This window comes from Cyprinus carpio, chromosome A11 (genome assembly GCF_018340385.1).
Source record: "Cyprinus carpio isolate SPL01 chromosome A11, ASM1834038v1, whole genome shotgun sequence".
In the NCBI taxonomy this organism is placed as follows: Eukaryota; Metazoa; Chordata; class Actinopteri; order Cypriniformes; family Cyprinidae; genus Cyprinus; species Cyprinus carpio.
The window spans coordinates 19,663,088-19,685,200 of record NC_056582.1 but is presented as its reverse complement, the minus strand read 5'-3'; the positions used below and the strand labels follow the sequence as shown (position 1 = coordinate 19,685,200).

General features: G+C 36.0%; 2 protein-coding genes across 2 annotated transcripts; both read right to left on the bottom strand.

Moving 5' to 3' along the window:
- Positions 1-219: 219 nt before the first annotated feature.
- LOC109097294 (ataxin-7-like protein 2) lies at positions 220-9,142 on the bottom strand. The gene is given in 10 exon segments (XM_042766686.1): positions 220-546; positions 1,344-2,184; positions 3,246-3,367; positions 3,532-3,706; positions 4,079-4,290; positions 6,216-6,298; positions 6,617-6,856; positions 7,241-7,561; positions 8,035-8,103; positions 8,856-9,142. Coding segments are annotated over 10 exon segments (2,238 nt in total). The 5' UTR covers positions 9,013-9,142; the 3' UTR covers positions 220-528.
- Positions 9,143-9,669: 527 nt separating this feature from the next.
- LOC109097291 (synaptophysin-like protein 1) lies at positions 9,670-21,456 on the bottom strand. Its single transcript, XM_042766685.1, has 6 exons — positions 21,250-21,456; positions 21,082-21,156; positions 14,996-15,111; positions 14,598-14,793; positions 13,228-13,404; positions 9,670-11,335 (listed from the first exon to the last, which is right to left on the bottom strand). Exons 1-6 carry the CDS (start codon positions 21,262-21,264, stop codon positions 11,213-11,215), a joined length of 702 nt encoding a protein of 233 aa, XP_042622619.1. The 5' UTR covers positions 21,265-21,456; the 3' UTR covers positions 9,670-11,212.
- Positions 21,457-22,113: the final 657 nt, after the last annotated feature.

Genomic DNA, 22,113 nt, shown 5'->3' with positions numbered 1-22,113 from the left:
TTTCTGAGATTTCATATATTATTTTTTTCCCTTTTAAAGTCAGTGAGAGAGTTTAGTGTGTTTTTTGTTAGATTTAATTTATTGATTTGTGTTTTTTTTTTGGGATTTCATATATTAAAATCTCTTTTCTTTTAAGACTGTTAGAGTGTATGCATAATGAAAATAAAAAGTCACAATGACAGGTTTTGTCAAATTAACCCATTTATCAATTTAAAAATTCATAATAATAAAAAAAGACCTAGTGCTGAGTATAAAGAATATTTTAATCCATTTTATAAACAACATTTACGTAGCAGCATTATTCAGTAGATTCTGAGGTATTTTCTGAATTCACAGAGAAATTCACTCCCCCATCTCATTACATACACCTCCACACACACACACAGACATTCATAATAGCTAAACATGTGCGCACACACACACACACAGTTTAAACAGTCAGTCAAACATGCGGAGTCCTGCGTCCACAGTTCTATATGGTAGAGTTCGTAGGGCTCGCTCTTTTAGTGGCTTGTAAGGCTGGCACTCTCAGTGGTGCAATTTTGGCTGTTGAAAAAGGCAACAGAGAACAATTAATATGATAACAAACAATGTTAACATTAATGTCTGTCTAATATCATACCAGTCTTCAGTGTCACACAATCTTTCAGAAATCATTCTAAGATGCTTATTTGCTGCTCAAGAAACATTTCTTAATTATATAATTAATAGAAAGAAAAAAAAAAAAAAAAAAAAAAATATTATATATATATTATATATATATATATATATATATATATATCTGGAAACTGATAGTTTTTTTTTAAATCCTTTGAATAGTAAGATTTTATTTATATTTTATATTTATAGCATTTATATTTTTAGTAACTATATAAATGTCACTTTTGATCAATCTTAAGCAATTTTGTGGATAAAAGTGTTAATTTAAAAAATAATAATAATAATTTTGAACAGTAGTGTGTGTTTCTCATCACCTTTTTACAATGCAGATCCTTTTAAGATCCACAGAATTCACTCTTATTCACATCAACATGAACCCTCATTTGTGTATAATTGTGTTTAATTTGGCTATGCTTTCAGAACTGGAAAAAAAATTCTGATTTTAAGAATTGGATCTTTTTCTAGTTATGAGTTGGACTTTGCATTCAATTGTCCACAGCTCCACAAGCTGTTGAATATAGAATAACAGGAAGAGGAATTACCTGAAGTGCAATTCAAAGAAATTGAACACAACATACACACACACACACATAATTTTATGCAGTTTACCATCGTTTGATAGTTACAGTTGAAAGAGATATTAAGTATCAAGTTAGTTTTAACAGAACTAAATGTTTGCTCACCTTTTGTGTGCTGAGTTTCTTTTCCCCTCCTACGAAGAGTCCCGCCCCTTTGCTTTCTTTCCAGTGATAGAAGCCGGAATGTGGGGAAGTGGGGGGGAGTTGTGGTTTTTGGGGTGTGGAGGGGAGGCTGTTCTTTTGTTTTTTTTCCAAAAACTTTTGTTATAAGCTGGCCACCCTGCCATGCAGTCCTGAGTCCACTCCTCGGCTGTGCGGGGCAGATTCGGGGGGCGAATGGTGGGCCGGGAGGTGAGTCCTCTTAAAGTTCCACAAGGATGGCGTGTGGGGATCAGAGGGTGCGTGCTGGGGACGCGGCCTGCTTCCCGGTGAAAGCGAGCCGTTGGTTTGTCCGTGAGAGGCAGACGGTGGCGTTTTGCTGATGAGGGGCCGCCCCTTGTTCTGAGAAACTAAATTCTTGTCCGGGCCGACAGTGTCCGACTCGTTGTAAGAGGCTTTCCGTTTGCGCAGTGCAGCGGCGTCCGGCGTGGTCGTCCGCTCTGCTTCCCTGAGACGCAGCTGCTGTTTATTGGTGCGGCCAGTCGAGTTCTTGGGCCGACCGGGGCCTGATTGAGCGGGAGCTCGGCCGAGTTTAGACGGGAGAGCTGTGGACTGGCCACCCCCAGAGTTCTCGGACTGACCGTAAGCCTTGCTGGTCGAGGAACTCTGTGGGTTTGGCTCCTTTCCTGGTCCATGGGAAGAGTAGAAGGAAGTCTTGAGAGAAGTTGAGTTGTGACTTCCTGCTTTCTGTTTGGAATGCTGAGAAATGGAGGAAGGAGAGGCAGGAACGGCTGCAGTCTTGGCCGGGGGACTCTGGGAGTGAGGATCTGATGCTTGAGGTATTTTTCTGTGAGTAGGAGAGGAACAAGGGGTAGTGAGACAAAACATTTACTTTTACATGCAGTGCAGGAAGTAAAAACACCGCTGTCAAAAGGAAACAAGATAATGCTGATGGATCCTGGCACAGGCTCAGAGCATGTGATCTGTGAGTGAATCTTACCAAACCTGTCAAGAACAAGTCCTGCTCACATTCCACCCCAAAATCAAATGACAAAAGTACGATTTTTAGGACCATTTGTTTTTTTTGCTTCGTGTATTTTAATAAAAATTAAGCACATTCCTCCAAATTTGTATTATTGTAATGCATCTGTTGTTTTACTTGAAGTTACTGTAATAAAATTATTTGTTAAAATCAGCACAAATAAAGACAGTACAAATAAATAGTACATAGATGAGTTCTTAAAAAAACTTTAAGTTTATGTAGTACATAGATGATATATACACCACACACACACAACACACACACACGCATATATAGATAAAATTATATATTTAAATATTTTTTTCATAATAATGCTAATTTGAGGAAAGTCCTTAAGAAATATAAAAACTAAAAAAGCCGTGCTTGCTTTTGAACTTTTTGTTGAGATCATCACCCCACTATTTGTATTTATGTCAGGACATATATAAGTGTGGAGGAAATATTTCTATCTGAAATATTAATATGATTTGCTTCACCGTACTAAGCAGTATAACAGGAAATCTATTTGTGTATGTGCAAGCCAAGTGTGAGACAGATGTTATTTTAGTTTCTTAGATGTCCTGGCTACTTTGAAAATGATTTGCATTGAATACTTAGAAACGCATCTGGAGGACACAGTTAGCCACCTTAAATGGACATATATGTTGAATATGCATTATAATTGCATGGGATAGAGCATCCGCATTTGATGAACGTATAAATGTTGAGTTTGGGTGTTTCCTCGTTGTTGCAATCTACAGCCAACCCTGAATGATTGTATGAATGTAGACCTTTTCCTGCAGGAAAATAAATATTCAAAAGACTTTTGTCTCATCCCTTTAATTGAAATGGAAAATTGCCACGACAATAAGTCAAGTGGTTCTTACTTCCACAGATGTGCGCTGAGGTGGTTCTCCACCATGGCACTCATGGCAGACCGTAGATGGTGCAACCGTCGATCGAAAGTGAAGACACCGTGACCCAGAGAATGACTCCCAAATGAACAAAGCTGTTGGGAAAAGGCAGAGGATTAATACTGACACTCCGTCTTATTCAGTTAAGAGTGTTTAAAGAGTCACAGTCATTTAAAAACCACAGACAATGTCATGTCTGAACAAGCTATGCAGTTACAAAGGTAATGCTAGCTGACACTGTGGAAGTGTTTAGTTGTACCGCGGCTGGTTTGGGATGCCATGGAGTCGAGTGCCAGTCTGCGAGGTCATCGTTCCCCTCTCCTTCACTCTCATCACCTGAGATGTGGGCCTGGGTGAGAGGAGAGTATGGCCAGGTGCTGCCATCCTCCACATGGGGTTTATCCTCCTCCAAACTTTCAGACAATGTGGGTGTTCTGCCACACACACACACAGATGAACAGAATCAGACAGACAGTCAATGTCCAGCAAACTACAGCTAACTATTCGCAAACACCATTGTATTCACATCTCTCTCGCTTTTTATCTATCTTATCTATCTAGATTATAGATATTATATATGATATATAATATATATATATATATATATATTATATATATATATTATATATATATATATATATATATATATATATAGATATATATATATATCCATTGTATTCACATCTCTCTCGCTTTTTATCTATCTAAATAATTTTCTTTACACACACACACATAAATATTAAAATTAGAAATAAAATATATATTAAAAAAATTGTTTCTCTGGACTTTTCATTGATGTTTCTAACCTAAATGCAGGGCTGTTCGTCAGAGGTCTCCGGCAGAGAGGCGGTGCGGGTGAATCTCTGGGAGGTTCTGGGCTTACAGTCGAAGCAGCTGAACTCTCTGGGGCCTGAGATACCCGATCACGAGCCCTCGAGCTCATCTTCAGCTCTGCCACCAGCTGGTCAAAGTTTTTACTCCTGCCTTGCACCTTCCTGCGCTGATGAATGGAGTGAATCTGGAGAAGAGATGATGGTTTTTTTTCATCACATCATTCATAAAACGTAACTGGTGAGAGTGTAAGTGCTTTCATTATGCATTGTGATTTTGGCTTTTATGCAATATTAAGCACTGGCAAGCCTTTGGGACTGTGTAGTTTTAATAAATAATTTAGAAGTGCTCAACCCTATGACTGCACAAAGCAAACAATGTGTTATTCTCACTTTGTGCCCCAAGAACCGTTTTATATAACACCTGTGGAGCACCGTGCCCTAGACACTGATCATCATCCAGCTGTGAAGCAGGACATTTGTTCTTCTTTTATTTCTTAACCATCCCAAAAAAACATGCATGATATCAAATACTCACAATAACTTTTCTATTACAATGTTTTAGAAAATAAAAAATAATATGAAATTAAATTATTGCTGTTTACTTTACTTTCCCCGGGCACCGCAGCATAAATGGGTGCCCAATGCTCCAGGTGTGTGCTCACAGTGTGTGTGTGTTCACTGCTGTGTGTGTGCACTTTGGATGGGTTAAATGCAGAGCACGAATTCTGATTATGGGTCACCATACTTGGCTGTATGTCACCATCACTTTATTTATTTTTTTTTTTGTTTTTTTTTTTACTAGCAGTATTGTAGGCAGGTATTTTTTTGTTTATTTGGTTGGTTAGTTCACCCAAAAATGAAATTAGCCCATAAATTACTCACCCTCAAGTCATCCTTGGTGCATATGACTTTCTTCTTTCACACAAATCCAGTTGGAGTTATATAAAAAAATAGTCTTTGATCTTTCAAGCTGTTTCATGGCACTCAGTGGGTGTTGCAATGCATCAGTCAAAAAGAAGTGAAATAAAAAGCGCCCATCCATAAAAAAAAAAAAAAAAAAAAGTGTCTCACACGGCTCTCCTCCTGTAGCGAATCGATGTGTTTTTGTAAGAAAAATATCCATATTTAAAACGTAATAATTTAATGTAGCTTGCGTTTACTGTTGTACACGGAAACAGTTTCCGAGCGGATGACGTATAAGTTCGGCTTTGCGCATGCACTGCTCAGAAGTGACGACTCGGAAGCGCAGGGGAGAGATCAAAACAAAACAACGGTCACTAATTAAAAGTACAAAACAAGGATTTGTAAAGAAGAATGTCGGAGGATTTCGATTTAAACCAAGAGGAGACTGGTTTTCCTTTGCTAAAGTAAGGAATCTTTGCTTCCTTTGCTCCTGTTAACAAACGTTGGTTTTCGCAAGACTCACTGGCGCATGCGCAACGCTGACCTCATACGTCATCAGCCCAGAGCTGCTTCTGTGTACAACTGTTGCCGCAAACTACATTAAAGTGATTATTACGTTTTGAATATGGATATTTCATACAAAAACGCATCAATTCGCTACAGGAGGACTTTGTTTACCCCCTGGAGCCATGCGAGACACTTTTTTTTATGGATGGGTGCTTTTTATTTCACTTCTTTTGGACTGAAGCAATGCACACCCCGTGAGTGCCATGAAACAGCTTGAAAGATCAAAGACCATTTTTAATGGAACTCCGACTGGATTTGTCTGGAAGAAGAAAGTCATATACACCGAGGATGACTTGAGGGGCGAGTAATTTATGGGCTAATTTTCATTTTTGGGTGAACTAACCTTAACAAAAACCTGAAGTCACTGAGGCTTTTCCTGTAATCCCTTTCCCACTTCCTGTATGTCATGTTCGCTGAACTTCCTGTCTGTGTACACACTGAAACCAGTGAATGCTTCAACCCTCTGAAGTTTAGATAGATTTCTGCTATTACTACAGGACAGCAAAAAGCATCAGATGCAACAATTCTGCTTTCTGGAATATTCTGTCAGAATAAAGAACAGTACTTAAGACATATTCACCATGGGTTTGAAACATTGCACACTAATATAGGTGATAGGTGGAAGTGGTGGTCAACTCACATTGCAGGTCAAAAGTCGAGTACAAACTTTCTTTCTCTCGGGGTCCAACACACCACAGTGCTTGTCAAGGTCACAATCTTTTTCTGTGGAAAACGAGAAAAGCATTTTATCTTCAAAAACATAACATACTAGGTAGATTATACACAAGCTAAGAAAGTCATAAAATAAAATTCAATAAAAGTATGTGTTTTAAAAAGTTAACAACTATTATATACTGCATACATATATGTGTGTGTGTAAATGAATGATTGAATAATCTGTATACATAAGAATGGCATAATATGAAAAACTGATCTGGTTCTAATGCAAATGTAGCCTAATGTTAATTATCAAATCTAAACTGTATAATATATAGGTTTAGTTTGGAGCAATGGATATGAAAGGCCTCAGTAATGACTTACTGGAGACCATTTTGTACGTCCTCTGCCCACGGTGGTGTCCGGAGGCGACAGGGGCCGAAGCAGCCTCGCCTCTTTGGGATTGAGGCTTCTCAGCTGAGGAAGGCCGATTGGGCGAGGGGCCTCCATGTGGCCATGGGGGGTCTCTGTGAGTAGGGGAAGGGGAGCTCCGGGTTGGTTCGATGGGAGGGGGCTGCTTAAAAACAGCTGATTCTGAATGGCCCGAGTTTGAAGGCGAGTGCCTGTTGGAATGATCATCACATTTAAATTATATATATATATATATATAAATTATATAATTCTAATAACCACAGATTACAACATCCAGCATCATGAATAATTCTAAAGACATTTTATGCCTAATCCTTATTTCCACTTTTTCCAGATCACAAGGTGGTGTGAGTAGGACACATTTTGAATATCTTTTTTTTTTCATTAAATTTTTTGGAAACTTTTGACATTTTACTGCTTTTGTTATTTTAATCATTGAAAAGAATTTGAACAACAATTTAGGTATAATTTGGGTATAATTTTTGATTTTTTATTTGATTTTTTTAAGATGCAGGGCTGTTTTGTTACTCTTTTAGACATTTATTTTAAAATGTAAGATTAGTTTATGTTTAGTTAATCCTTCTTTAGTAGGTTTCGTGTGTCTGAACTGAGGAGGTGTTGAGGGAGATTGCGGTGATGCCCGCAGCGGCCCGACATTCTGGTTCCTGCCACTCCAAGAGGAGGCTCCGTGGGAAGGGTGGGTGTGTCCATGACGGGATCTCTGCTGCTGAAGCGGAGGTGGGGTGGAGCGGAGGTGTGCATAGATCTTACCCAGAGGGCCGTGCCTCCTCTCACAATGCTTCTCGAAAGCCTGAGGCTTCACCACCTGACTGCAATGGCCGCAAACCACCAGATAGAAGTCATCGTGCCCAGGAAAATGACCGAAGATGGACATATCTACAAAAGCATACCAAACAATAGGGACAAATTAGCTTTGTTCGAAAAATTAACTAGAGGAAATGTTTTTAAATAGTCATTTTCTCCAAAGAGAAATTGTGTGTGTGTGTGTGTTGAAGCTTCCTGTTTGTAAATTCAAAATGTTTCTAAACATGTTTAAGTAGTTCCTACTAGTGATAGTCCGATATTTACCTGCATTCAGCCTAGGACACTGTAATAATAGCTCTGTTCAACTTAACATGCCTTTTTTATTTACTTTCAGAAGCCGAATTTCCCAAAAGAACAATGTTTATTATTCATTGATAAGGCTGTTTATAAAAGCTGGACCTGACAGGAGGAACTACCGTGTTTTAATGTTGAAAATCTCAAAACAGCGGCCAATTAATAGGCTTATATATCAGTCCATCACTAAATGGGTTCATGTTAATACCGCAGTGTCCCCTTGAAATCAAAGGAAAGTACATAACGCCTACCCTCTTTCCTCAGTGTCATGGTTTCCGCCGTTTTTTTGCCATTCTTGCTGTATTCATCTCCATCGGACCCTATGAAAAATGAAAGGTTACATGACCATTATAGAACAACAGACTTCCATGCATTATCATCAATGCCTTAGCAACACAGAACATAATATGGGCATCTTATGTAAATGCTACATTCTAAACCCAGTTAATTCAATGGGCCGTAACCATAGAAACATTGAGAAGGACATGTGCCCTCCAATAATCAGACCTATAATGGGTTCTTCTATGCTGAACTATATTTGGTTACTGTCTTGAATGCAATGTATTGAGTCAAAACTGTGAGAAAAGGGACCAACATTGATTTATGCATACTGTGGTGTTTAATGAGAGTCATAATGGGAGATCTATTCAACTGTTCAGGCTTTATACCCCAAGATTTTTCGTGTGAAATGCAATCTGTGCCATGAACTGGTCATCTCTTTAAGCTCTTCTGTGGGTGGGGCCAAAATAAAAACTACCTGCAAATGATCCCTACATTATTAACTGCTTTGATAAAGTGCGCGCCGAAAAAAGCAGATTCGTGGTTTTAAACTCAGTGCGTTTGTTTCATTTGAAGTTCCAGACAAAACGAACACGGAACACGTTCTATTATGACGACACTGATCAGGGAGAGAGAGCGCAAGCGCGTAACCCGGCCGGCACTAGGACCCGGCAGGTTCTTTGTTTGGGTAACATGGTTCGGGATGCCGTGCCTTTTCCACGAACAATAAAGCACATCCGTGAGACTTTTTGGTGGTGGATGGAGAAATACCGGCGACGAAGTGCTCACTCACCCTCCGATGCTGTCAGGTTGGCTCTTTCCGTCCAGGCGCTCCAGCTTTGGCCCACGAAATCATCGAGACAAGGCACCCGCCGTTCCGGAGCAGCCATTACTTTAACTGCGCGTTCACGCACCGCCATCATCACCGCGCGGCAAGGCGCTGACGTCATATTGCGCGCTCCCGTGGGTGGAGGGGGAACCTGCGTGCGCGCGCACTTTTTATGCAAAATATTTTTTTTTTCATGCAGTTTTTAATTTTATTTGCATTATTGATATTTTAATTGACATTATTTTATTTGGACGAACCTTCAAACCCTTTACATATTTGTAATGTAAATTGTAAACTGTATTTGAAAATAAATATTTCACATTCTTAAAATATTTAAAAATATGTAATTATAATTTACTTTTACTTTAAATAAAATAAACCTTTTTATAAGCGTTGTGACATTTTCATGACAATTAAGCACATGCATAACAACAAAAAAATCTTAATGGTTTTAAAATAGGCTTCATTTTCTTTATGTAATACAGATAAATAACATCTGATTCGATTTTTTTTCTTGGTGTAGTTGGATTAGTATATTATTCAAGGCTTTAAATCATAAACAATACATATGTTATTTATTATTCACGTATGTCGGTTTGCCGTGAATTTGTATATTTAATTATTTTTTTTTCTTTTCACGATTTTCGACCCAAAAGAAACATGTATGGTCAACACCAGTGACTTTCTTAGTCGATGTATTTATTTTGTTTACAATATTACCATCTAGTGGTTATGTAGTAAACAGCAGCCTTTTGGAAATAAAACACGCACCAATATATACACAGCTCTCCTCTTTTAATACTAACCAAAACTGCAAACAGCCTTTATGGAGATTTTCCTTCTGAACGTAGCATAGAGATATAAAACACACACACACAAACACAAATATGAAGGCTATATTTTCCAAAAGTCACAACCAAAATTGAGGATTGCTCCAGGACAAAAAAAAAAAAAAAAAAAAAAATCAATATGTGACCCAAGGAAAGATTTTTAAATGGCACTTTTCACTTTTTTCCTTCTTTAATCACAAATACACCCCAACTACTTTCTTTTAACAATTTATATTAATAATTTAATGTGTTTACCTTTACCTACCTTTTACAGCTATGTTGATTAAAAAGTTTAGATGTGGCCTTGAATATTCATTCATTTGAAAGTTTCATCTTATGATTAAAACAACTACTTGAGGATATAACAAAAAACAAAACTGCCGATTCAGACTGAAACAAATAATACATTTTTAACAGAACATAAAATGCCCACAGACAAACACTGTTGTTGAACAATTATACTATTTTTTTTTTTAATTCAACTGAATGCAATCCCCCACAAAACATTTATTTCTGTAAAAAGTAAGATGGTAAAACAGAAGGCCACAGATGCACAAAATTAAGTGTTCTTTCTGTAAATATAAACATCAACCCATGTGATACAGACGCTTCATTTACAGTGCCACATCTAATAACAGCCAAATACAAACATTGACAACATTACTACATTACCAAACAGTAGAAAAACAATCAAACAAGTGTTTCCTTCTGTTGAACAATGACTAGTGTTGAATAGTTAACATTTTTCCTGATAGAAAATGAAATATGGCCTTTGGCGTAGTAATTTATTACCAAATACCACTTCAAAAGGAGTCAACTCAGAGAATTCACACAAACATTTAAAATAAAGGTTACAGACGAAATATCAGAGGCTTTATGGCTGAAACTAAGACTGATTTTTTTAGTTTATCCTTCCCTGACAAATGTAAGGTGACTCAGATGTGGCTGTGGAAAAACATTCTATTATGAACGTAAATGAAAAGGCACTTAAACCAATAAATAGTTTTTTTTTAAAACTACAAGCAAAGACGAGCTTTAAATGTCTGGAGCTAGATATTAGTGTGCTAGTATTTTAAATGCTCAGAGATGTTTTGCATAAGAGCTTTCAAATGCGATGTCTGCTTCTCATAAGGTCTGATTGTAGTGGACATTTAGAGTTACTGAAATGCAGGTCAACTTTATATCAAATTAATTCAAATGAAAACCATCAATAACATAGAACAAGTTTATTCTAAGTTGTAACTGAAATGATACTGATCTGATAAATAATTTGGTTTCTTTTTTTTTACCTGCGTGACAAAATTAGCTTCTGACCAGAGCCATTAAATAAACACCAAAATAAACAAAAATCCATGAAGAAATGATGAATTTCTAATGTAATGAACTGTGACGCATGATGCTAGAAACAAAGCTTTTGCACATCAAAGTGTAGTTTCTTTCCTCTGCTTTATGAACGAGTGGAGAGGAGAGGAAGGAGCCCGTCTTGTCTAATTAGGAGGTGGAAACTCCTCCCTCTACGCTGGGCGGGGGATTGGCCGGCTTATGAAACGGAGTCTCCTTGTAGATGAACCAGCAGTTTCCTGCCCACAATATCAGGTTTAGGAATCCAAAGAGCTAGAAGATGCAGAAAAGAGAAAGATACATGTAGTGCTTCGACTGCTCGTTTCTGAAATGCTCATTTACTTACAAACAGATTACTAGAAGGAGAAGGATAATTTCATCACGATAGATGACACTTTTCTCCCACCGGCCAGGAAGAGGCAAGGCCAAAAAAAATAAATAATATGTTAAATGAGTTTATAAACTTTTTCAAATTGCAACAATAATTGAATCTTGAAGCCTGAAATATGAAATAAGACAGAAAATTTTATTTTTTTTAAACTGAACATTTTATGGATTCAGTATATTGTATGTGTTTTTGCAGAGTATCATATTTGATACATATGTTTTTTTATGGATCATATATGATATAGAATGATATGGAGCTCATGCTCAAAGAGGTAAAAAAACAAACAAACAAAAAAAAAAACAGCTTAAAGGGATACTCCACCCCAAAATGAAAATTTTGTCATTAATCACTTACCCCCGTGTCGGTCCAAACCCATAAAAGCTTCGTTCATATCACCGTATGCTGCGTATGCTCTTCTGTGTCATCCACGCCACAAGGATGTGCTGTTTTCTTTCAAATCAAAGCTAAATACACGTAGAAACAGCGCATCCTTGTGGCGCGTATGACACAGAAGAGCATACACAGCATATGGTGATATGGAGAGACACAGAGGAGACTGTTTACAAGAAATTGTTGAATAAAGTCGTTATTTTTGGTTTCTTCGCTTACAAAAAGTGCTCCCATCGCTTCATATAACCCAGATTGCACGTCTGATGGCAGATGGAGTATTCTGATGATGACCTTCATACCTTTTATGGACCTTGACACTGCTATTTACTTGGCAGTCTATGGGACAGTCACAGGCCTCCCGGTTTCCATCCAAAATATCTTAAATTGTGTTCCGAAGACGAACTGAGCTTTTACGGGTTTGGAACGACATGGGGCTAAGTGATTAATGAAAATTTTTTGATTTTGGGGTGGAGTATCCCTTTAATTTTATTCAGGCCAAAACTGAGCCAAAATATGCGATTTGGTGCAGTTGCTGGCCAAAAAAAAAGTATGATGAAATTCTGATAGCTTGTAATGAAAAATCAATGAGATCTATAACAGTATAACAGGCTACTTTCAAAAAATGTCACTCTATGTTAAGTATGATGATAATTAAATACTTAGTTTTATGATCAAAGCTTTATAGTTTTTATTATGGGGGTCAAAACATAATGCAATGATGATTGCAAGATGAAGAAATAAATTTTCCTTAAAAGCCTGATGAATCATATTTGCTACTCACATTTTAACATGATTTTTATAATACATGATATATGGATAATCAATTAAACCCAAGCTGCTTCGGTCCAGTAAGTGTTCATCAGTGAATATTTGTTCATAACAAATATTAATAACAATATAAAAGTTATTCTTACATTTACTTCAGAAAAATCATTAAAGATTTCACAGGAAAAAGACACGTGAACCACAACCCGAAGGTGGACATGTTTACAATTATAGTTAAAGGCCTTTTAATGGCTAAAAAAAAAAAAAAAAAAAAAAAAAAGGTATAAACGACCAATCAGACAACAAAAGGTAAGTCGTAAATGCTTCGCAACAGGTTTTTCAGCAAAGTTCTGATCATTTAAAAGCCTTAGAAATGTGCATATCAAATATAAACAAGTATTTTGTTTTAGGGTTATCCACAATTTTTCAAATTATCAGTTTGTAGGTTTGCACAGAACCAAAAGGCAGTAAAAGTAGTTCTGCCTTAGAGCAATGTTAGGAAATGTGAACTATATAATCTATACATACATAATAAAACGAATATTGGCCAATGAAATGTTCTAGATGTTAACCAGGCTTAATCTAAAGAATTTGGAGCAGAACTAACAGTGATCGTACTTACCACAGAGGAGTTGAGACGACCCATTGAAGCGTAGCTCTTGACCACACACTTATCAGGCAGACAAACGCTTATTAGCCTGTCAGCATCCGTAGCATATTTGACATCGGTTAAACCTTTTCCCCAGGCTGAGGAGCAAACCAGCCACAAGAAAGCAAAGATCCCGGTCACAATCAGATCCTGGAGAGAAACCAGAGTAAAGTTAGGGATATCAGTTCTTGTTCATGGAAGTGGTAGGGATATTCTGATATGTGACCCTGGACCACAAAACCTTAAGTGTCTAAATTGAGATTAATACATCAGCTGAAAGCTGAATAAATAAGCTTTCCATTGATGTATAGTTTATGAGGATATCGCAATATTTGGCCGAGATACAACTATTTGAAAATCTGGAATCTGAGGGTGCAAAAAAAAAATCTAAATATTGAGAAAACACCTTTAAAATTGTCCAGATGAAGTCCTTAGCAATGCATATTAGTAATCAAAACTAATTTTGCTATTGTTACAAATGTACCCCAGTGCCTTAAGACTGGTTCTGTGCTCCAGGGTCACATATTCTGATAAAGTGGCTGTCAAAAGTAAAAGCACAAAATTAGTCCAACAGATCATGAGAAGGTTTGAGTAACAGACACTTGGACGATTAACACAAGTGTGTCACTTCCAGAATGTACAATACTTCCAAACTTTACAATCCATAATTAATGTTTTCTGTTAAAATTGTAATTTTATTAGTGAATTTATTAAATAATGTAAAATAAATGTACACTGTACAGACCACAAATATATCAGTGAGTAGGACAGCATAAATAAAAATAATAATAATAATAATAATAATAAATATGTATGTATATATGCATGTATGCATACATATATACACTTTTTTTTAAATATTTTTATGTACGTTTGAATTTATTTAGGTTAAAATGGGTGGAAATAAAATTACAATTCTGCAACTGTATGAAGCTTTTTGTTAATACCTTTGTTAAAAGTTTGCAAATACATTACAAAAAAAATAAACTAATAAATAAATATACACAAAATTAATTAAATAAATCTCTAATTTGCAACCATATATATGGCTATATAAAAACATACAAATAATATGTCTACTGAAGAAAAAAAACAAAACAAAACAAAAAAAACCCCACATTGGTTGATAATTCATAAGCTGTAAATCAAACCAATTCAAAAATCCTCACTAACCATATTTGAATTTTATATTAATTGTCACAAACATTCTGCATCACAAAGATAATTTTGTTAAAAAAAATTTCTTGACAAGTACATTTAAAAGTGAAATACAAAATAACTCTCATTGATTTTAATGACATTCATATAATCACAATAATATTTCCAAATGAGTGATGACTCACAATGGTCGGGCCACGGTTAGACTCCCTGTAAACCTGCTGGTAGCCCAAGTACAGGATGAGGGTGAAAGTACAGTACAAGAAGCCCAAGACACCCACTGAGACGAAGAACTCGGCCGAGGAGGAGAAATCCCCCTGCAGGTAAGTCACGTTCTTGGTCTGATTGCAGTGAGGAACGTCATATGACTGACTCGGGAGCCTAATAACAGGAAGTCACATGTTTAGCAGAGCTCAATTTAGTGTCTCTCTGGTTATGTTACAAAACTATAGCATTCACTTTCTTCAAACAACATACATATGGATTACTCATTGCATGACTAGCAGTAGGACAGCATTTAAGCATTTTTAAAAAAATGACACCTGCACTTAAAAATAATTTGTAAGAGATCTGGATGTTTTACCTAAAAGGATATCCAAAATGAGCAATAATGTCTTCTTTTTTAGCTCCACAATCAATGATTAACTCAGTGGATCCAACATAACCACCAGTGGTGGCAAAGGCACAAATGGTGAATACCTAAAAACACAAAAATTATGATAATTAGACATCTAGAAAATTTCTATGAAACTATTACAGAGTTCTTGTGAAGAGCGTTTGGCTGTTTAGATATTATCAACACTGTTTTTATTCATATTTTGAATTATCTATCTATCTATCTATCTATCTGTTTAATTTAATAATTTTTTTAAGCTGTTTTTTTTTTATTTGTATTAGTTTTTATTAATTTTTGTTTCAGTTTTAGTTCAGTTTAGTGCATCAAGTTCAACTAAATTAAAAATGATTTTAGTTTTTACATCAATTTTAACTAAATTATTTTTTTTTCTTTTTAAATTGTATGGTTTTAGGTTTGAATGAAAAATGTTCTGTTCTTTGGAAATAGATTAAAATAAATATTTATTTTCAGCAATTTTGTTTAAGCAGTTTGTGTCTCATCAATATAAATATTACTGCATTCTGTTTTGTCCACTTCTGGAATAGGATCTGGATTTAAAAATTATTTATGCATGATATTATTTTCAAGAATCAAGGTGTTATTTTCCAGAAACATCAGAAACATTAATAGTAACAAATAGATGCAGTCCAATTAGTGTAGGTTTATATAAAAATATAACTTCAAAAACATGAATTCAGCATTTGTGTGTGGCAATTGCTGACGTCACATTATAGTAAGAGCGCTGTCTTCATCCAAGCCCTACATCTGTAAATGATCCTTCAACGCTTCTGCCCTCACTGCCTCACACATATCCTTTTACAAACGCTCCACTTCCACACAGGAAGTGGCTTCTGCAGACATTTGTGAGAATAACTACATTAGCACAGCTCTGAATCTCTGAAGTTTTTGCTGGCATTTTTTTCAGTATTCTCTGATCCAAGGTGTTTTGCTGTGAAATAGTGACATGATACATTAGCAAGCATGAAAAAGTAACTTTTAAGAGCCATACAGTGAACAGACGAACATTGTAAATCTTAGATTTAGCAAATTGTGAAGAACTAATGGGAAAATGCTTAAAGGTATAAGTTCACCCAAAAATGTTCTGTTATTATTTTCGCACACCCTCATATTATTATCTTCATTTTTGGGTGAACTATCACTTTAAGACAGCTACTCCCAGTCTGAGTCAGTGGAAATGAAGCACAAATATTCAAACCAAGTTAAAGTTCAACTTTTTTTTTAGATTTCAGCTACATATTAAAGAATTCCAAGGACTATTTGATCACTGAAGGGCCTCTGTGGAACCCCCGTTTAAGGAACAATGAAGGGTCTTCTGAGAAGCGGTTGTTGTTACACAGAAGAAACAATAGTGGGATGCAGAACTTCCCTCCAGAACAGAGACCTTTGTGAGAATTCTATTTTCAAAATGCTGCTGTTTAAAATGGGGAATGTGATGGAAAAAATGTCTTGAGGGGGGAAAATGTGGTTTGTGAATTGTTAACTAAAAATAAAAAGATTAAAAATGATTTTCAGTAATTGAAATAAAGCTGAAATAAAATAAACAGTAAAATGTAAAAAATTGTTTTTGGGAGTACATAAGTTGAAGTACATAAAATTATATAATTTAAAAAAAGCACAAAATTATGACAAAAGCACAGAAAATTACTAGAATATAAATTAAAATGAAATCTGAAATGATAAAAATAAAAGTTATTCAAAATATTAATAAATACTATAATAGTATAAATTGAATATTAAACAGTTTTGGTGATGTGCAAAAATCAAATGGCCATGAAAATAATGCCATCATGGTAATAAATATTATAATGGTCCTAAAACTAGGCTTAATTTTCTTTAACTTTTTTTTTTGGTAATTATATGTTCTTTAAAATGAATATATTTTATGCAATTATTATAAAATTTCATTTTACAGTAAAATTTTTGGAGTGAAATGTGACATACTTGTCAGAAAACTGCTAAAGCTATCTCTGTATATATTTTTCTCATGCATGATCATTCACTTTCTAATGAAAAATGAAAAATTAAATCAAGATACAATTTTAACAGATGATTCTTATGGGCAATGATGTGATATCTGACCAAAAACATCACCAAAAAATAAAAAATTTTAAAAATAAAAACACACTTTGCCAACAAAGGCTGTTTTTTCTCCTTTCATTAAACCAGATATCTGATCCTGGGACACATTGGTGTGTATTGCACCCCAAAATGATTTTAAAAATAGCCCTATGTTTTTGCTGCCAAGAAAATCCCTCCACTTTCTAAAGAGAGGGTGTGCGATCTTCACCCCGGCGAGACTTTGGCTCCATTCCTGTTGAGCGTACAGTGCAGGTGCTTGGCTCAGAGAAGCACAGCGAGCCAACTAAGGGTTGCCTGGCACCATCAGAACCACATGGTGGCGCCGATGCCACGTTTCACACTGGAATGCACACCTACACGCAGCAAGTGACTATTAAACAGTGCCTTATGTGAATGAACCATCCCTGCCAACCACCGTCAACATGACCAGAGGTCAGTTCACCTGTTAGCAACCAAAGCTTCCTCTTTATTGTTACATTAATATCGGGAGATCTGGGCTGTGGGGGTTAAAAGCAAAAACATCACTGCAGACACATGCTGATTTTAAAGGAGTGGGTGATATTTTTGCTTTAAGTAAATAATGTGTCAAACCGCCCATTTCCTCAGATTTTATGCAATTCAGCACATTCTTGAGAAAAAATGCTTATGAAGACATAGGCCTGTAAGCCATATCCTCTTCCACATCAAAGCACTTACATGCAACTAACTCCAGACCTTGTTATTATCATGACAAAAAACGGTTGTGCTGCTTAATATTTTTGTTAAAAAACCAGTTTGAGGTAAGTATAGGCAGCGATCACACATTATCACCAGGGAATAGCCAAGCAAAAAAGTTGTATCAAGTTTTGTGTCACCAAATCTGCATAGTAGTAGTGTATTTCCTACTAGGTGAAAGAGGAACAAGGGTTTAGCTGGCATAACCTACAGAGATAGCAGCTTCATTTACACCTCATATTATTTGCATTGTCTGGAGTCATTTCCAATGGGCTTGTGATGAATTGTGCATTATCTCCATACAAAGGAACCAAAAACAACACTGTTGTGTTAAATTGCACCTTGTATTTTGTCTAACGTCTTGCATGTTCGCAAATTATACTGACTTGCAAAGACAAGGTTAAACTGTGTGCAAAGTGCCAAAGGCACTGGCAAAAGCGAAAGAGATTTAGACCCGCCAGGTGAAATAAACAGAGCTAAGAAACTACCCACAGGCCTAGATTCATGACAGCATATCAATGCAAATGCATGGCCTGCTCAATTCAACACATATCCAGTTGGTGAACATCTGATAAACTACAAGCTATTTGAGCAACAGCTGCTGGGATTCTTTTTTTCTGTACATACAACATCGCTTCTAAAAATGATCTTGGCCGGTTTTTTCAGATATTTACACCAGCGAGTATGCAGGTATAGTTTCACACACATCAACTGTGAAATATGTGGCGGTTAGCTTCTACTTCCGGATGTCAAAACCATATCAGACCAGCCGGATCGAATTTCAGTCTAGTCTACGACTAAACAGAGGACAAACTAAAATATATTCAGCTCCGCAAACCCAAGTAGCTGAGATCCCCTTCCGAAGAAAGCTTTATTCTGTTAGAAATCTATTCTTGATTCATCAAAAATTCATTTTAGAGCAGACTGACATAAAAAAAACTGAAGCTAATTTCACATCCAGCCTGATTTCTTAGTAGGTTAATGAACTTCAGGCCTAGTTACCCACATCAGTCGGAGCGGCCCTGCAGATAGGTGTGTTTTATAGCCTAGATTTTCCATTGTTTGCAGTGCTATATTTTACTATTAGACTAAAGTCCACCATTAGTAGCTTCTTAATGCGCATGTGGCAAACAGGACGATCTTGGTTGTCTCCTGCCGTTGGCAATGTAAACATCATTTAATTATCAAGGGACTGTGCGCAAGGCAGGACTTGTATGAATTTGCATGCATTTGTATGCTCGAGAAGATTTCTACAGCGCATATCCTATCAGAATGACACACGTTAAGGTGTCTATATGTTTAGATGACCTTTATAATAAAATAATGGGCCATTATTTTGACATGGGTGTTGCCCCTTGTTGACAAAACAGCACCATATGTGAGTGCTACGTACTTGTATTGTCGGGTGAGATAATTACATGGATATGATCACACATAATACAGTGTTTAAAAGCATGTGCAACTATCTATCGGTTGTCATAATGAACGTGTCAGCGACACAATGTGACATTGGATCTGTTGCGTGATCGCAGAAAACTCACCCACTCCAGGATTCGGATAAATCCCAGTGGCTATTTCACTGGTCCCAAGTCCAGACTAAACCCCGACATGGATTTTCTGTAAATGGAGAAAATAAGGTGAGATCCTCCACTTGATTTTCCTGAGCGGAAAGGGACGAAGATCAACAAACTGTTGAGGTTTCGTTACCTGCACGGAGGTTCCATGTTTTTTTGGTGTATTTTTATATTGTCGCTAACGGAAAACTTCCTTCGACTTCCAGGTGAGATTGCGAGGTTGTTATTAACCGAAGGAAAAGAACACAAGAGAATGACATTCAAGGTTTCGATAGCGGGGAAAACCAAGTACTTATGTCGACCAACTTGTCAAACTTTCTACAGTGAGACACGTGATTTCAACTTTCTCTTAAAGAGACACACACACGGGTAAATTCAACGCAGTGTTGCCAGATCCCTCAGAAACATGCATAGAATAGGCCCAAAATAAGCTAAAGGTTAAATGCTTCTGGGAGTTGATAATTGCTTTGTTTTCATTTATCAGAGCTTTTCATAAAGTTTAAAAAAAAAAAAAAAAAAAAATATTATCAAGACACAATTTATGAAACAGTGTTTTGATAAGCAAGTACACTAAAGTGTATATAAACATTTTTAAAATTTATCATTGTTCCCTAATTGTTATTATAGGGTTTGACAGAAACATATACTGACCCATTTTATCCTAAAATAATAAAAATAATAAATAATAAAAAATTTACTGTTTAATGTATTTTCAATTATAATATATAATAAAATGAAAGAAATAATATCTCTGTTTGCACATGCATGCATACGGAACAGTTGAATTATGTGTACTTTTGATTTATGTAAGCTTTATATTTTCCGATGTGGATTTCTTAAGATGTTCTAAAATTTGTGGCAAATTATCTTTGAATAAATGTATTACAACCCCTAAATTTATCTAATTTGTTAACCCCATTACTAGATCCCCTTCCGAAAAAAAAAAGAAGCTTTAATTCCTTTTAGAAATCTATTCTTGATTCAAGCAAAAATTCATTTTTTTTTTTGTTAAGAGCATGACTGACATATAAAAAAAAAAAAAGACTGAAGCCTGATATTTTCACATCCAGAACAGCCCTGATTCTTAGTATGTTAGACTTTCAGCCTAGTTAACCCCATCAGTCGGAGCGCCTGCAGATAGGTGTGTTTTATATAAGCCTTGTTTTCCCAATTGTGGCAGTGCTATAATTTTACTATTAGCCGAAGTCCACCAAAGGAGCTTCTTTTATATGCGCATGTGGCCACAGGACGATCTTGGTTCCTCCTGCCGTTGGCAATGTAAACATCATTTAAGTATCAAGGGACTGTTGCTCAAGGCAAGGACTTGTATGATTTGCATGCATTTGGTATGCTCGAGAGATTTCTACAAAGCGCATATCCCTATCGGATGAACACGTTATAAGGTGTCTATATAATTTTTAGATGACCTTTATAATAAAATAAATGGGGCCCTTATTTGACATGGGTGTTGGCCCCCTTGTTGACAAAACAGCACCCATATTGTGAGTGCTACGTACTTGTATTGTCGGTGAGATAACTTACTGGATATGATCACACATAATACAGTGTTTAAAAGCATGTGCAACTATATCTATCGGTTGTCATAATGAACGTGTCAGCGACACAATGTGACTTTGGATCTGTTGCGTGATCGCAGAAACTCACCCACTCCAGGATTCGGATAAATCCCAGTGGCTCTTTCACGGGTCCCAAGTCCAGACTAAACCCCGACATGATTTTCTGTAAATGGAGAAAAATAAAGGTGAGATCCTCCACTTGATTTTCCTGATGCGGAAAGGACGAAGATCACCAAACTGTTGCTGGTTTCGTTACCTGCACGAGTTCCATGTTTTTTTGGTGTGATTTTATATTGTCGCTAACGGAGAAGACTTCGATTCCAGGTGAGATTGCGAGGTTGTTATTAACCGAAGAAAAAGACACAAGAGAATGACATTCAAGGTTTTCGATAGCGGGAAAACAGAGTACTTATGTCGACCAACTTGTCAAACTTTCTACAGTGAGACACGTGATTTCACTTTCTCCTTAAAGAGACACACACACGGGTAAATTCAACGCAGTGTGTGCCAGATCCCTCAGAAACATGCATAGAATATGGCCCAAATAAAGCTAAAGTTAAATGCTTCTAGTTGATAATTGCTTTGTTTCATTATTTTTTTCAGACTTTCATAAAATTTTAAAAATATTAAAGACACCGAATTTATGAAAACAGTGTTTTATTAAGCAAGTACACTAACAGTGTATATAAACGTTTTTAAAATTTATCATGTTCCCTAATTGTTATTAATAGGGTTTGACAGAAATATATAATTACCCATTTATCCTAAAATAATAAAAATAATAAATAAATAAATATTTAACAGAAATATATAATTACCCATTTATCCTAAAAAAAGAAAGAAAAATAAATATCTCTGTTGCACATGCATGCATACGGAAAGTTGAATTATGTGTACTTTTGATTATATGTAAAAGCTTTATTTACACGAATGTGGATTTCTTAAGTTGTTCTAAATTTTTGTGGCAAATTATTTGAAAATGTATTACAACCCCCTTAATTTAATCTATTTGTTATAATTTGCTATTTACTTTGCTGAAATGTATTTGGATATAAAAAAACTCTAATAAAAATAAAAATTCTGTGTTAATGTTTAACACATGATAATGCATGTTTGTTTT

Excerpts from the sequence above, each read along its gene's own strand:
- LOC109097291 (XM_042766685.1), bottom strand. Across the intron at positions 14,794-14,995 it reads CATTTTGGATATCCTTTTAG|GCTCCCGAGTCAGTCATATG; the intron begins GTAAAACATCCA and ends TCCTGTTATTAG. Across the intron at positions 13,405-14,597 it reads CTAACCGTGGCCCGACCATT|GATCTGATTGTGACCGGGAT; the intron begins GTGAGTCATCAC and ends GTTTCTCTCCAG.